This window comes from Mercenaria mercenaria, chromosome 10, assembly GCF_021730395.1.
Source record: "Mercenaria mercenaria strain notata chromosome 10, MADL_Memer_1, whole genome shotgun sequence".
NCBI lineage: Eukaryota > Metazoa > Mollusca > Bivalvia > Venerida > Veneridae > Mercenaria > Mercenaria mercenaria.
The window spans coordinates 33266303-33283928 of NC_069370.1; the positions used below are offsets into that span (position 1 = coordinate 33266303).

At 32.3% G+C, this 17626-nt stretch overlaps 1 protein-coding gene across 3 annotated transcripts; it reads left to right on the plus strand.

Annotated features, from left to right (window-relative positions):
* Positions 1-6143: 6143 nt before the first annotated feature.
* Positions 6144-13037, plus strand: LOC123559460 (uncharacterized). 3 transcript variants are annotated; one of them, XM_053552656.1, is made up of 7 exons: positions 6144-6292; positions 7798-7951; positions 8565-8681; positions 8944-9156; positions 9720-9869; positions 10777-10867; positions 11468-13037. In XM_053552656.1, the coding sequence occupies exons 1-7, from the start codon at positions 6200-6202 to the stop codon at positions 12018-12020; spliced, it is 1371 nt and encodes a 456-aa protein (XP_053408631.1). In that variant the 5' UTR covers positions 6144-6199; the 3' UTR covers positions 12021-13037. The 3 variants fall into 3 exon arrangements, with proteins under 3 accessions (XP_053408631.1, XP_053408632.1, XP_053408633.1); XM_053552657.1 differs by having other exon boundaries at positions 10783-10867; XM_053552658.1 differs by having other exon boundaries at positions 9720-9857.
* Positions 13038-17626: the final 4589 nt, after the last annotated feature.

Consider the following 17626-nt stretch of genomic DNA (forward strand, 5'->3'; position numbering starts at 1 on the left):
AATTATACAATGAATCAAAAAACCTGAAAATGCACATACAGCAATAACACTAGTCCAAACATGGAACTGTGACGTCATTGTACGGCTTATTATTTCAAATTTTATCAGTATGGAACCATTGTTTGAACTAGATATTACTTCATATTTCATATTTAAGACAGAGTAGTCACTTCTTATTTGAAAATAAACACGTAATATAGATTGCTTACAAAAACAAGAAAGACGTTATGGATGGAGATTAACTTTAGAGAACAGAAAATTCGTAATACAAAATGGAAGTGTTGTTGTTTCCTTAATTTTGGCTTGGTATAGATGTGTGCCTATTTTCTTGTGTTGAGAGCGAATGCAAATACGTTCAGAATTAAGTCTCAGTTTTAGAACCTCAATCACGGTTGTGCCTAATAGTAGTTATATAAATACCGCTTCTGGCGCAGTTTCACCTAATTTAACATTTAGTCTTTGACCTAAACCGACCAATGCCGGACAATTTAAAATACTTTAAAATCCACAGGTTTAACTTTACTTACATTTTCTATATTTCAGAAAACCTGGTTATAAATAGCTGACATATTTTATGAAAATGTTTATAATTGGAATTTACGTTGTCTTTTCTGAAAATGATTATGCGGGAAAACAAAATTCAAACCAATAAAGCCTGCCATTTTTCTGCCAAGTGGCAGCAAAACGTCATTTGCTTTTACTTTGCGAATCTTTGTTCGAATCTTTGGCAGAGAACTTTGGCAAAAAACTTTGGCAGATTATTATATTAATAAAATGTAGCAATAAACTTATTTTGAATTAATAACTCATTATTAGTCTTTTTAATAATTTTTAAATACATTTGTATAGATTAGTTTAACAAAATAAAATATATTGTTTGAAAGAAAGAAGATTTACTGATAATTATAAATCCTATATGTTACAACAAAAAACGGGGGAGAAAAATGATAAGGCTACTTGTTATCTGTGGAAAAATGAAATCAAGTTTGTTAAAAAGTACGAGGGGGTGTAATTTAGATATTCACAAAGCAATGGTACCCTTTCTTACCTAAGAAAGGTTTAAACACTTCCGGATATTTAATATTGTGGGCCAGGAAATCCCCTAGATAATGGACCCCCTGTCAATGAACTGGATGCAGTAAGTATGGACCATGATTGTTGCTATGACTCAGAACTAAGTAAAAGTGAATGTGACCAAAGATGCTTTCCAATTTAAATAAAACTAAATCAAAAACATTTGGAGAACCAGCTTGCCCCCCCCCCAAAACATTTTAGTTGTAAAAACCAAGCCATCAAAACGAAAAAAACACATGGTCTCGGACAAAACAAAAATCAAAAAAACGGGAGGAAAGGGGGTAGAGTATACCCCGAGAATCACTGTACCAAGCTACCGCTGGAAGCGATGAATTAGCAGAAGAATTACACAAACCAATTTAAAAGAAAATTGAGGAAACGAAGAGTGATAGTTACTGATATTGGATGTACTTGCGTCAGTGATTTAGTTGACATGCAAGTTTTTCAAAATAATAATAAAGGAGTAAAGTACTTGTTAACCGTATTGATATATTTAGTAAATATGCCTTGGGTTATTCCATTAAAGAAATAAAAAACTGGAGAATCTGTTTACTGAGCATTTGAAAATAATTTTAGAAGGGACGATTACCAGTAAATTTATGGGTAGATGAAGGAAAGCATTTTATAATAAAAAGTTTGAATCATTTTTGACTTAAAAATAAATTAATATGTACCATACATTTAATGAAGGAAAGGCTGTAGTTATTGAAAGATTTAATAGCTTTTTAAAAAAGACCCTCCTCCATCCATCTCCCCGCCCTCCCCCCCACCCCCCCCGGTACTAATTTAAATGCCAAATAATACATTATACTTATTAAACAAATTTGCAGGGATATGGTTGATAATATAACTAAACAAAACATTCTGTATAAAAATGACACAACGAAGCCAGTAAAAACTTAAATAAGGTTACTGTTTACTTTAATTTATATGGTGATTTAAAGAATCAAAGAGCAATCAATTTAAAATTGGTGATCGAGTTCGCTTAAGTAAACTTAAAAAGACATTTTGACAAGGTATATATACACCAAACTGGAAGAGGAAATATTTATAATTATAAAATTTAATAATACAAATCCCGACATACACTATTAAAGATTTAAAGGATGAAATAATTCAAAGGTTCATTTTTGAACAAGAACTTTTACTACTACACAAGAAGTTTTTAGAGAGAAAAAGTTATTAGACGAGACTATCAGAAAAAAACAAGCTTTAGTAAAATGGAAAGGTAATTAGTGAAAAATTTAATAGGTGGGTACCATTTAGTGAATTGAAACAAATTTAATTTAGGAAAATAACAAGTTTAATTATATAAATGAGTTAATAAAAATCTTATTTTAATTAATAATGGAATAGAAACAATAGGATCAATTATTTATTCATTAACTAACTAGCTGACTGCTTACAGAAAAAGTTTATATTTTTGTGGGAGAGTAAATATGGATTATATATTACAGCAGGTATTTTTGGTTGCTCAGCTGCATTAGTACTTGTTCCAGCTTATTTTCTTAACTTTTTATTCTACCATTTTTTTTTTTTTTTCTTTATTTGTAGCAGTTGCTGGTGCTGTTCCATCAGTAATTACCATTATTTACTAACAGACTTAAATCTTGACGACAAGAAATTTTTTTTAAAATCACCTTCACCACCCCCACACACCCTCCTACAACAAACTGTTATTAACAAAAGCAGGATTGGAGAAGTAAATAAAGAAGAAGAGAACAAAGTTATTCAGGATATTTTTACAATACTATTAGAAATGCAGAAAGAAAAAAATTTATTCAAACCCTATTGAAATGATATTGAAGGAATTTAAACTTAACGGATTATAAAGTAAAAAGAAGAAGAGCTGATTAAATTTTACGGGTGTTTTTTAAAGATTTTTTTCTATAAGTATATTCTCTATTGATGGTTAATTGAAGGTAGATAGAATGATTATGCCAAAAATTATCTAGCACGCTTTTTTAGGAGAAATAATGGAATCCAGATAAAAATTCATATAAGAACGTTCTTAAAAGAAGAAAGGTTATTAAAATCAAAACTTAATCAATTAGTTAGCGTGAATATAAAAACCACGTCATTGATAAATTACAAATGTTATAGATCTTATCTTCGTAAAAGAACTTTATTTTGAATGGGACTGTGGTTGTTCTATTAACTGATGACCAGAAAATGCTGAAAGATTATGTGATTGTCCCAGACCAAAAAAATATTCGAAACAATCTAAAAAGGTATTGCAAACCGATTGTGACCACTAATAGAAGGGAACCCCCCCCCCCCCCCCCCACCCCCACCCATATAAAAGCACTTTGGCAGGCTCCAAGACCTTAATATTATTCAGGGTTAATTACAATGTGCTGCAAAAGGAAAAAATAAAAAAAAAACCAAGTTAAAAGTGGAATATCCAAAAACCAGCGGAAAAAGATATAATTTAAATAGTTTAATTCATCTTAAAGATAAATTTTAAAACTTTATTTATTTTATTATGTTTTTTAATGCCTTTTTTCCTTAGTGATTTTTTTTTCTTAATATAATATATAGATGGGAAATCGAGAGGATCTACAAAACAAATATTAAGAAATTTGAAATTAAAATTTAACATATAGACTAGATCCAAAGAAACTCAATTATATTTAAACTACTAAACGACTTTATGAAATACTTAAAATCTGAACTTAAACCTTTAAAAGGTTTATAAAAATTAAATGTGTTGTTTTTAAACTAACTTTTGCAAAAAATGGATAAAACTGATACATATTAAATCAAAGTCACCTATATTTTCATTTTACCAGACACGGCTCTGAGCAGTCGAAAATTATCTTAATGCGATAACGAAATAAAAAAAACTTTACATCAGCTTTTGATGAAATTAAATAAATAGAATTGGTTAATTGGATTCATGGAAGGAAGTGGCTGGAGAATAGAGTCAGTTGATGCTCATTATATAAATAGATATAAGTATAGTCCTTGGCTGCTTCAAGTTATTATAGGAATTACCCAAAAAAACCATTCACAAAATTCAATGAAGGATTAATAAATTTAAAAGAATGATGATAATGTGAATGTTTTAGATGGTGTCCTTTGGCTTACAAATTTCCTGTTTGAAAAAGACCTCGCAAAGAGGTTTCAAAATATTAAAAAACATATAAACGATCTGATTATACTGGAATAAACGTTTCCCCCCTGTAACATTAAATCAAAATACCTAAATAGGTTTTTAAATTGAATTATCATTTAATATCATTTGGTTATGAGATAATAGTATTATCGCCATTGTACATATCAAAATTTCAATACGAGACACTGTGACATGTTGCTAAATACTAATGATAAAATAAACGGCGACTGTAATTCACCAGAGACCCCAGTCCAACATTATGTTTGGATAAAAGGGCTTTAATAGATTATGGTTTTTACTAAAAACCAAAGATCAACATAAAAAACATTTTTGTAAATCATGTTACAGAATTTTTCACAAGAAAAGAATATTAAATGAACACTACCAAATGTTTAGCTATTAATGGTATCCAAGGGCGCTAAAAATGCAAAAGAGGGAAGTAAAGTACAATTTAAAAATTTAAAAAAAGGGTTTTAGCGTACCTTTTTAATTTATGCTGTTTTTTAAATAATAAAAAAAGTTTAACTGCTTTCCATCAACTGAATCTTCATTTAAAAACCATATAAAAAATCATTAGATTGTGGTTACGGCTATAAAGTTTTTTTTTATGGACGTAAAAAATTTCTAAACCCAGATTTATTTTGACCTTCTTTATAAGTTTTTTTGAAAAAATGCTTGAGGGAAAAGGAATATTGTAAAGAAATATTTAAAGAACATTTTAACAAAAAACTAAGAATGTCTAAAAAGATTCAAAAGAATTTTAAAAAACAAAAGTTTTTTATATTGGAAAAAAAAATAAAAAATGAATCCGTCGTTGACCTTGTATATAACAGGGAAAATTTTAGAGGAAGGCTCATCAGAATGTAATATTAAATTTTTAAACTAAAACAAAAATTTCCCTTTTTTTTCATAATTTAAGAGGTTATGACGGTCATTTTTTATGCAAAAAATAGGAAATTTAAAAAGAAAATTTGTTTTCCTACAATTGGAAAGATATATGGCTTTTTTTGATTTCCGACTTGGTTTTTTTGATTTATTTTAATTTTTGTCTCAATCATTGGATAAAACCCAGTAAAAAAATATTCCGTTTAAATATTTTCAAAAATTTTTTACAAGAATTTTTAAAAAAAAAAGGTGTTTCCTATGATTACATGGATTATTTAAAAAATTTAAAAAAAACAGAATTAACCCTTTTAAAGAAGAGTTTTATTCAAATTTTAAAAAAAACTAATATTTCTGATAATGATACGAACTGCTAAAAATACTGGAAAAATTTAAATTAAAACAATGGGAAATTTCAGTCTATATTTAAAAACTGGTATTACTTTTTTGATGTATTGAAAAAATTTTTGAAAAACATCTCACAAATTTGTTCCTATTTTAAAGTTTTGGCTTCTGAAAGTGGAATATCCAATATGCCATGAACTTCTTCATAGCAAAGTTATGTGCTAAGATTGTTTGAGCTGTTTGTCACTTTCAAAGTGGCATTCATGCAAAATTTACAAATAGTGTTAGTTATAAAATTGTAGAGCAAAAATGAAAATATAGCATTTCCAAATCTAAGACTTAACATTTCTGAATAGGGAATAATTACAGTTGTATAATATCTATTTTTTTCATTTTTCTTTTCGTTGTTTATGCTTGTTTTGTTTTGTTTTCATTTTTGTTGTTGTATTCCCGATAGCACACAATCAAAAGCTGGAAAGTTGCCATATGATCTATAATTGTGTTTGTGTAAAGTTACCTCCCCATACCCCTCCAAAAAGATATGGCCGGTTCATATTTTACTGATAATATCATTTCTTTTATGAATGGAATATATCAATACCTTAAAGTAATTATAACAGAAAGGATTTCAATTTCTTCACATTTTATCTCAATTTCGAATATTTCACATTTTTCATATTGTTTGTCGTTGTTTGATGGTTAGACACAGTTTAGATATGTAAATTAAAGTGTCATTTTTGGTCAGGATGTCTAAAGGATGACACTGTTCATAGTTCCGGTATGATCCTGTCACAGACAAGCAAAATTGGTAGTCCTGGACAGTGCTTCAGTGCATGTGGATTTGGATCATTCATCGGAATTTCTGAAAATGAGGTACGACTCAATATAATCATGGTATTCAAATTTACCACATATGTTTTCAGTAGGTACAAATACGTAGACAGATACACAGTAGTGTGCAAAGTTGATGTCAGCCTCCAACTAAGTGGGTTGTTTACCCATTTGTTTGGACAATGTTATCTATTAAGTCTTTCGCGGCACTTGCGTTATTATAAGTTTTAAATGATTTAAGATAAAGATAAATTCCGAGATATATGAATTAATTCAATAGTGTTTTTATGCAACTGTAGGAGTGTATCGGTACTCTGTGTAAGAACAGGGGCACATTTTTCGATACAAAGCTATCTATAATTCGGGTCATTCCTATGAAATGCGTATGGACGTTGATTTCAACAGAAAGTCTGCTCTGTGTAGAAGCAGTGTTAAATATTACAACTGGGAACAATACGCCGCTTTTCAGGGAATTGCACTCTGTGTATCATTGAAGGTTACGTGTGTACCGCTGTATGAATACATCAGTGGGTGTCTCTAATTTTTATTTTGGTACTTATGACATTTGTAAATCTCGAGCTCTGCCCAACCCGGGACTAGAGAGAATGGACGGTATTCTGCATTGCAATACCATCAACGAACAGGCTCCAAATTAGTTCTTATGCAATAACTTCTTTAAACTGAGAATAATTAACAACAAAATTTGCCATCCTCGGATCTTTTTACCATGGATTCGACAGATTCAGCCTTTCAGTTGCGTTCAGTGCACTGTGATAACACTTATTCTGTCGCTGTACATTTTAAAACATCATACTCATTTACACTGATCAAAATTGTAAATAGTCAAATAGCACCATTAAAGCATCATAACGTAAATATTGGCTTTTCCATGTGATTGTCTTGTTTTTCTGTTAGACTGAACATATTCATTTGTAGTCCTTGCCAAACTGAGTTTTTTATCTTTAAGAACAATAATTTTACATATAATTTTATAATAAGGATGAAAGAAATTTATACACCATAAACGTTTTACTGTCTAATATGTTTTTAATCATTTTTATAGTTTATGTCCAGACAAATACCAAAATTATGCAATAATTTATATAATCAGTATATTGTGTTTTATCTTTCACTACTAGTTCATCATAATCTACCTTCTAGAATTTTTATAGTCAAGTGATTGAGCACGTTATCCTCGTGAATTCAAAATTATATTATACAACATGAAATGTGTTTGAATATTTACAATATATAGGAGCATACAACAATATGTAGGAGAAAAATAATATAAGCTTATTATAACACATGTATGACCTACTTTTATGAGGAGATACTTTACTCTAAACAATAATACAGTACTTAAAAATGACCAACTTATCAAATTTAAACACTATTCGTGATTTCACGACATTCCGATTCAATTGTAACTAACGAGTATGTTATAATTTCTGTATTAGAAACTATTTCATGTTATTTGTTCGCAATACTTTAATATATAGGCGTACAAATGAATTAAAATTTTATGACCTTTCAATTTGGCTTTGTAGTGCATATGCTTAAAAGAAGGCCATACTTTGAACAGTCTGCGATCAAACTATACGGAGTGCACCGCAGACTGTGATCATCAGCCAGGAGTAGCATGTGGAGGACTAACAGAAAATGGAACTCGTTTTATATCGGTTTATAATTTGAATCCTAACGGTACGCCTCAAACTTGTCAAATTTGTTCTTCATAAAGTCTTTCTTATTTAGTGTGACATGTTACTAGTTTGTTTCTTATCAGCACTTTGCCAAAATGCAATAATTATTAGTTCAATTTTACTGTTCTCAGACTTGTTTTCAAAACATTTCATAATTGTTTGCCATGCAGAAACAAAGGGCAATAATTATCTTGCATGCATGTATGTTGATAGAGTTGACAGGTAAAAGTGAGCGAACTTTGGTAGAATATTCTATTTTTTTTCGTAGCGCAAATATGAACATTGTTAAAGGTAGAGATACATGTATAGCAGAACGTTTCGGATGCAGATATAAACATTTATCATAATTATTACGCCACAATTATGTTTGTACATACAGTTCAATATTTGACGTTTATCCATAAACGGTGTTTGTCCTGTATTCCATCTTTTGGACACTCCATGAATATAGGAGAGAAAAGCAATTTTTCAAATACGTTGTTAGTGAATTTATGTCTTTCAGCACCGCAAATGATAGAATTGTTCATGCAGACATGAACATTTTTTGTGTCGATAGAATTCTGATTTAGAAAATACAAAATAGGCGACAGTTTCATGTAATTGTTTCTATTCAGTGACAATACATGCCAATAACAGTGAAACAGAAATGTCCTGTCTACAACTTGAACCGATCAAACAGCAATTTTCATGGAAAAACTGTTCAACAGATCTTGTCGTTGTGTGTGGTTTTGGTGAGTTGAGAAAATTAGATCCACAATAACAAGCATGTGTTGATTATTATTTCATTTAATTTATATATTTATAATGTACATGTAAATTAGGGATACCATCGACAAGTGCCAACTACAAATTCAACATTTGTAGTATGATATAATACCACTTTTCACACATCGCAAATAAATTTATCTCTGAAAATACATTAAGTTGAAATTTGTCAAGATTCGTCTGTAAAAAATGTGCAATTGAAGATATATTATCGTTTATGGGTTACAGGCGATGAATATGTAAAAACGTCTTCAGACGGGGAGAACAGAACCTGGATTAGGAATGCAAACAAATGTTTTTCTCATGGAGGCTTTCCGATTCGTTTCCGAAACTACAGTGATGCTGAATTTAATTCTACATCCCAGACTCAAATGTGGACCAATGTAATCAGAAGTTCTGTTATCAGTTCTGAAAAGCAAAGCATTAAACTAAAAGCGTTAGGTATGTGTGAATTTGAGGTATCCTTCTGAAGACAAACGAACTTTCATTGATGTAAAATGACTTTTTATTTCAAAGGATATATACTCAATATCTCAATGAATTTCGTAATCATTATAAAAACTATTTGGATATGGAATTGACATTCAACTATACGTCGCTTTGGCTAAACGGGCATTTTATCAAATTTTGTCAGAGACCTTAAAAGACGTTTAAATAGAGGTTTTGCTGTTGTAAATTAGCGGTGATCACAATTAATGCCTTTTTTAACAATACAGCATTTCACGCTCGTTTTACTAGTGATGTACTTATTAAATATACCAAATATATATTTATTACGCTAAGAAATCAGAGATTGATGCTTGTCAGATAGGAGCTGAATTTTCCGATGACGGCAGAAATATATGTATAAAAAGATAGACAGAATACAAAACAACACACATTGTAATTCTACTTTCATTAAAAGGCTTTCAAGTTTATTTCCTGTATATAAAGTTTAAGTATTAGTTTTACAGTATATACACTATTCTTGTTACATAGATAGTGATTGCCATAAAACGTTTCAGGTGATGTCAGAATGCGTTATGGATTTGTACGGAAGCAAAATGAGTACTTATTACTTGACTTTGCAAAAAACAATTTTGAGCGTAAAAGAGTTGTATGTGACAGTGACGAAGATCAAGACAAATCCCAAGAAAATCAAAGTAGATCTTCATGTATGTGTTGTTTATTTTAGTTATATTTTACCAGTATATAGGTAGGAAAACAATGTATCAGCATATTTGCCGTGTTTGCACTTAAAAGCAAACAGATGAGAAACTATAAGCATTTATATATAACATATCGTATCAAATTAAACAACTGAACGGTTCTGAACACTCGAATCCTTTTGAGATTGAGCCATTTAAATATACCTAGTATGAAAAATATTACGATAAATTTTTAGATCGAAGTCATATATACATCATTTGGACAAAAAGATAAGTAGACAATTAACCAGTTTGAAACCCGTGTAGTGATAATGTCGTTTCGATATAAACTATTTTTTCCAAGCTTTATGTAACTGGAAATTTAAGCAATAAATTAAACTTTAGCAAAGTCTTTCGTCAATACAATAGGGTTATTATAACAGTAGCTTGATCTGGGATGCAGTAGTCGGTTCGAGTGGATTTCGCCAGATCGGATTTCACGAGGCGCGCAAGCGCCGAGTGTGATCCGACCTTGCAAATCCACGAGAGCCGAATACAAAGTCCCAGATCTAGCTACTGTTATAATGACCCTTTTATTATATATACCTTTGCCATTTTGATTCTTGTTTTGTTTTGAACGAAATCTTCAATGTTTATAGATATTAAATGGAACCAAGTGACGTTTTTATGTGCGCTATTTATAAAAATGTGTCGGGTCATGCATATTAATGAAAATAGTCTGGCCGCATACAGTACGGAAGGTACAATACGGAATTTAAAAGGTACAATGCGGAATTTTTGTCTGTCTGTTCATATTAAACTGTGAAATACAAGCCATTTTTTACAGAATTTATATAAGTATATAATAAATATGTGTCTCTGACATTCTTTCAAAATATTTTTCTTCTTTTTTGTAATCTGGATGTTCGGTTAGTTTCAGATATCATTGTGCCTGTAGGTGTTTCTTCTGCTGTGGTTTTGGTGACTGCTGCAGTTGTGATTTTCTTTGTTGTTCACAGGCAGAGGTAAACATGTTCTCCTGTCAACAAAGCATTGTTGAGCAAGGTGTTTGCAAAACGTGCAATTCAAAATAAGCTTTAAAGTTCAAGTATAGATATTCTTATATATTACATAGCATATACTTTTAAATGCAAGGATTCCAGTGTCACCATATGTTTGTGAACGTTTGAATACCATGTGTTTGATTTCCATAATTTTATAGTAATTCAATTTTCTATGTTTAAAACATTTACTTCAAAATAAATAATTTCTGACAAATCCGTGCAATGAACGTTAAAAATACATTTCGTGAAATTAGTTATAAAATGTGTTTCATCAAGCTAGATCATCATTTGTCAGAAATGACAGAATACAATAAATGTATTTAAAAAAAACTCTTAATTATATAAAAGCTTGAAAGTAATTTACCTTCAAATTATGCAGTTAAAACTCAGCATCTCGAATTTTTAGGGATCAAGCGCTTAACTTCAAGATAAGCGAAAATCGGCACAAAAATTATTTTGTGCACATATTTTTAGAACGGGACTTGAAAATGTCTTCGAAATAACCGGATTTCTGAGATGAGCGAGTTTTAGATATCCTGTTTTAACTGTGTATGTTTTCAGGGGGACAGCTATAGCACTATGCAGACGTAAGAACGTGACGAAGAGCTCGGATCATTATCATTCTTATAGTCAAACATTTGAACCTTCTGGACGACTTGAAACCGACAATCATGCATACGAAAGCATTGATGAAATAGTTCGTCATAAAGAGTCCGAACAGAATGCTGCAAACCAAACAAGCAATAGCAATTACATACACAATTATTTTGTGCTGGAGAAACGCGAAAAGGAATCTAAAGTTTCAGCATATGACACAATTAGGTCTGATCAAGAAATCTCTGCAGCAAAAGGTACCAATGTCTATAACAGGTTAAACTCTGACAAAACATATGACCATGTGTTTACAGCGAAACGTAATGTGATGAATACCTGCGATAACCCATATAACACAACAGAGAAAGCTGCTGTACGGCATTCATGTAAGAGTATCAGTGATAAACAAGCAGATGGCAATGGCATGAAGGATGAAGATACGCTCAATTGTACAGAGAGCGAGTCGAAAAATACTTTGGCAGTACCAGTTGTTATTCAAGGAGATTTACTACCTGAATAGCGATCTTGGTCTGTACTGCCTGCAAAAGCAGAAGCATTTGCCGCCAGCAGGCTAAAAGTTTTTTGAAGCATGTATTTAACGAAATGATAAGTTTGAATATGAAAGAATGTATATTTCTGCATCTTGAAATGTGTTATCGCTCTTAAATAGAACCTTGAACCGAAATTAAATGGCATGCCATATACTTACGAACAACAGATACTCAAAATTATCCAGATGAAGCCGCAAAAAATGTAGATGTTGCAAAGTAGTTGATTGATAGGCTATGAGTTATGTGTAAATCTAGTTCAGAAATACAACCGATAGTTCACCAGTATATACAACAATGGAAATCCTTCACTGCACTCGTTTCCTTCTTGTCTTTAAGCATTATTATTGTAGAGAATGTACGTAAACACAAATTATTGACGGATGATAAATTTATGACAAAATCTTAGTTTAACATTCAGGAGAATAGAATACTTCCAAATGTCGAAACAATTACGACACTTTCATCACGTCCCAACATAGCGGTAACAAAACCTTCGCCAACAGCAGACTCTTCTTCAAAAAGATTAATTATGTTGACCAATAAGGTTGCTGCAGAACGGGTTTATAGAAGAGTATTCCTCCAAGAATCTGTATGTCAAATTTTCAAAGTGTTCAAAAGAAAATATTGTTTAAACCAAAATGAACAGTATCTTAAGCGTAAGCTAAATAATAATTAACTAAATTCCTACCATGATATCAGTACCACAAACAGAGTTAACAGATCCTGTGTCTAATTTACAGACTCTGCATGTGTTTTATATATAACGGCATACTTCCAAAAATACTCAAACAAAACATGTCTATACTTATAAGTGAAATAACATTACATTTGAAAAAAGTCATAAATCTAAAGGCTTTACATCACATTTCTTCAAAAAAATAATGATTGTAATTCTCCTAAGTTATTAGATCAAACAATTATTATAGTTAAAGTGCCTTTCTAAAATTAACACGTCTTGGGGAATAAAAGAGAGCCAGTTTTACGTACATTTTACAACAGTGAAGACCATTTCAAATTATAAATCCATAGAGGTTGCTTTGTTCTGTATACAGAACACTTGATTTTATGGTTAGTGTATCAGTTTAGGTATATTTTGATGGAGACTTCATGTTCTTCTTGGACTGGATGAAGACCAGAGATAATGTATTTATGCATGCAAGAGGGTACTACTCATACACAACGTTTTTACATTTTAGTTGTCTTTTTTCTTGTATTAATGCAAATATTTCTATTTAGGTTGCCCTAAGTAAAATTCTTCTAGTATTTATTCAGATATAACTCCCAATCTATATTATGCACCAATTCATTACTTTATACTCTCGTGTTTGTTGTTGCTATAATCCGTGAGATCCGTGAAGCGTACACAATTCTTCAAATTGTGAAATTCGTTTCATCTTGTAAAACACATAATCGATATCTCAATATAGATGTTTTTCAGAGGATATTTCAGTAACATACAGACGTAAGGAAGAGGGAAAGGGCTTTTTATTACGATCATCCCGATAATTTGTTTTCCGATATCTTAATTGGAAGAATATAGAAACCAACAATGGACGAAACTCGAACGGAATAATTCAAACCAAACAAGTGATAGCAACAGCGTGCTCAAATTTTTGTTATGGTAAGATGAGGAAAACGCATTCTATATATGTTACAAATCCATGCTCATTTCAAACGCAATCTGGACTGCTTTATTTTATATTGTATATGTCAAACCTAACAAAGCATTTATTTATACATCATTCCAATCATTTCAACAAAGTAACATCAGGCTACACTAAACCAAATGCCGCTAAACTGATACCGTTGCAAAATAAAGGCTTTCTATAGGAAACTTTAGGGGGGAAAGAAGTGCACGTTCCTCAAATGACAACGTAAGGTATGTAAAAAGTCGAAACTAAGCAAAGCATTGTGATCTCTAGAATGCTCCGCTTTCGATATTAAATGATTCATGGGAATTCTTATTGGTATATAGCTGCATCTGACAAACCGCATTTGGATTGTAAGAAGAAAAGGTTCGAAGGAAGCTACAAACCAAGGAAATTCAACTTTATTATCATTTTATCCATTTTTCTTTTACTTTTCCTATCTATTCTCAAGAATTCGCGTATTTCTTTTGTATAATTATAACGCTTTTCGAACCGCCTAGTGAAGCCCGTACGGATATTGATGTTAGTGTACTTCAATTCATTTGATCATAAACACAATGCAGTAGAAACATTTCATTCTTACTTTATAAAATCGTCTCGTCTATATGCACGAAGACATAGATATATCAAAAGTTTTATTTCATTTTTGTAGTACTAAACATATTTTTGATGTGATTTGAGATAAACGTATGGACATTCAACGCCGCAGGCAAGCAATGTTAGAAACATATAATGCAAACATGATTAATTAAAAGCACTGTGAAACAACGCAGCGTATCAATAAAACTAATTCAATAAAATCCACGTTAATAAAATGCAAACTAAAACAAAATTGTGAATAAAAGTATTGAAATTGCAGACCGATACTTACAATTTAGATACACGTTTATTAACATACGGACATTGAATAGATTAGTAGATAAGCATTTTCCTTAATATTTTGCTCGTTCACATTAAAGTAAGTATTTCCAGCTGCCCAAAAGCGCAACGACCGTACTGTGACTAGCGGAGAAAGGCTTGCTGATTCTAAGGAATTACTGTCATGTCGATATTGAAACTTCCAATTAATTCACACAGCATAAAACACTGATAAAGACTTATATCGAAATGTTACAATCAAATTAGGCGTCAAAATGGATAATAATGCCTGAAGCAACACCAAACCAATCGCATAGCTCCCCCTACTTGAACTAATTATCAAATATATTTATACACTTAACAAATTCCTAATTGGTCAGTTTATATTGGGTTACTATTTGGTTAATAATGCATGTATTTACAAGAAATTTCATATACAGACATTTGAATAGGTACTGCAGCTAATTATTGATTTATTTTGGCTGACTGGCGGCTTGCGTAACCGCATTAGGCGTTTTGACCAATACTGCATATTTTGCACGTGCAGGGCATGCGCACCAATATGCACTTGTTAGTGAACATTTTTCGCATTACTGACGAAAGTATTACTAGAAAAACACATATCATTGTGAAATTGACACAAGAGCAACGCGCCCAGGCTGACGGAATTTTACAACAAAACCCAAAATCGGTCACTTCAGTGAATTGTCCTTGGGTTAAATTTTGCCAAAAGAACGCGGATGATAGATAACCTACGATTGAAGGTTCTTGTAAACGGAAATAAGGTTAAAAATGGAAATAACCATGAAAGTAACAGCTTAAGATAAATTATATAAAAATTCTTTTGAAATTGCAAAAATAATTACACACGTGTCGTAAATGTGTCCAGGCTAGCAACATTCCGACAGCTCGATCGCGTTGCTTTTGTGTCAATTTCACCATGATATGAGTTTTTCTAGTAGGACATTCGTCAGTAATGCCAAAAGTGTAAACGAACAAGTGCCTGTTGGTTCACATGTCCTCCACGTGCAAAAAATGTAATGTCAGTCAAAACGCCTAATTCGGTTACTTTGGCTAAGAGTCGCCAAAAATAAATCAATAACTAGAAAATGCTTTTGTAAAAAAGCGCATGTCTCCCCCAATGCAAAGTCCTGTAGGCAAGAAGTCGATAGGGGTCAGGAGCAAAAGTCAAAGAGACACTGATGGTTGGCTGCAATAGGGATCATCTACTTGGCATGTCCAATCATCCCGCTAAATTTCAACAATCTTGGCCTAGTGGTTCTCAAGTCACTGTTCAGGTTTCTGTGACCTTGACCTTTGATCAAGTGACCTCAAAATAAATAGGGGTCATCTACTCTGCAAGTCCAATCATCCTATTAAGTTTCAACATTGTAGGTCAAGTGGTTCTCAAGTTATTTCCAAAAAATGATTTTACATGAACAGGCCACTGTGGCCTTGACCTTGAATAGACTGACCCCAAAATCAATAGGGGTCATCTACTCTGCATGTTCAATCATCCTATGAAGTTTCAACATTCTGGGTCAAGTGGTTCTCAAGTTATTGATCGGAACTGGTTATCAATGTTCAGGCCCCTGTGACCTTGACCTTTAACGGAGTGACCCCAAAAACAATAGGGGTCATTTACTCTGCATGAACAATCATCATATGAAGTTTCAACATTCTGGGTTGAGAGGTTCTCAAGTTATTGATTGGAAATGGTTTTCCATGTTCAGGCCCCTGTGGCCTTGACCTTTAACAGAGTGACCCTAAAATCATTAGGGGACATCTACTCTGTATGACCAATCATCCTATGAAATTTCATCGTTCTGGGTCAAGTGGTTCTCAAGTTACTGACCGGAAATGGCTTTCAATGTTCAGGCCCCTGTGTCCTTGACCTTTCACAGAGTGACCCCAAAATCGTTAGGGGTCATCTACTTTGCATGACCAATCATCCTATTAAGTTTCAACATTCTGAGTCAAGTGGTTCTCAAGTTACTGACCGGAAATGGTTTTCAATGTTCAGGCCCCTGTGACCTCGGCCTTTAATGGAGTGACCTCAAAATCGATAGGGGTCATCTACTTTGCATGTACAATCATCCTATGAAGTTTCAACATTCTGGGTCAAGTGGTTCTCTCGTTATTGATCGGAAATGGTTTTCCATGTTCAGGCCCCTGTGACCTTGACCTTTGACAGAGTGATCCCAAAATCAATAGGGGTCATTTACTCTTCATGTTCAATTATCCTATGAAGTTTCAACATTCTGGGTCAAGTGGTTCTCAAGTTACTGACCGGAAATGGTTTTCAATGTTCGGGCCCCTGTGACCTTGACCTTTAATGGAGTGACCCCAAAATCGATAGGAGTCATCTACTTTGCATGTACAATCATCCTATGAAGTTTCAACATTCTGGATCAAGTGGTTCTCTAGTTATTGATCGGAAATGGTTTTCCATGTTCAGGCCCCTGTGACCTTGACCTTTGATGGAGTGACCTCAAAATCAATAGGGGTCATCTACTCTTTATGACCAATCATCCTACTCTTTATGACCAATCATCCTATGAAGTTTCAATATTCTGGGTCAAGTGGTTCTCTAGTTATTGATCGGAAATGGTTTTCAATGTTCGGGCCCCTGTGCCCTTGACCTTTGACGGAGTGACCCCAAAAACAATAGGGGTCGTCTACTCTAGCAGCCCTACAACCCTATGAAGTTTGAAGGTTCTAGGTCAAATGGTTCTCCAGTTATTTCTCGGAAATGAAGTGTGACGTACGGACGGACGGACGGACAGGGCAAAAACAATATGTCTCCTGGGGGAGACATAATTAGCTGCAGTACCTATTCAAATGTCGGTATGTGAAATTTCGTGTGAATACATGCATTATTAACAAAACAGTAACCCAATATAAACTGACCAATTAGAAATTTTGTTAATTTATATGAATCAGAGTTGTTGTGCGTTAAGCTATATTACTTTACTTAAAAATACTCTTACAGTGAAGAAATGATTGAAAACGCGTACCTTTTAATCTCTTGCTTATTTTATTATATTGTTTCGACTTAAAATAAATTT

Bases quoted from the DNA above. Each gene is read 5' to 3' on its own strand.
- LOC123559460 (XM_053552656.1), top strand. From the start codon at position 6,200: ATGATCCTGTCACAGACAAGCAAAATTGGTAGTCCTGGACAGTGCTTC. The intron at 6,293-7,797 runs GTACGACTCAAT...TTGGCTTTGTAG, and splicing joins TCGGAATTTCTGAAAATGAG to TGCATATGCTTAAAAGAAGG. The intron at 8,682-8,943 runs GTGAGTTGAGAA...TATGGGTTACAG, and splicing joins TGTCGTTGTGTGTGGTTTTG to GCGATGAATATGTAAAAACG.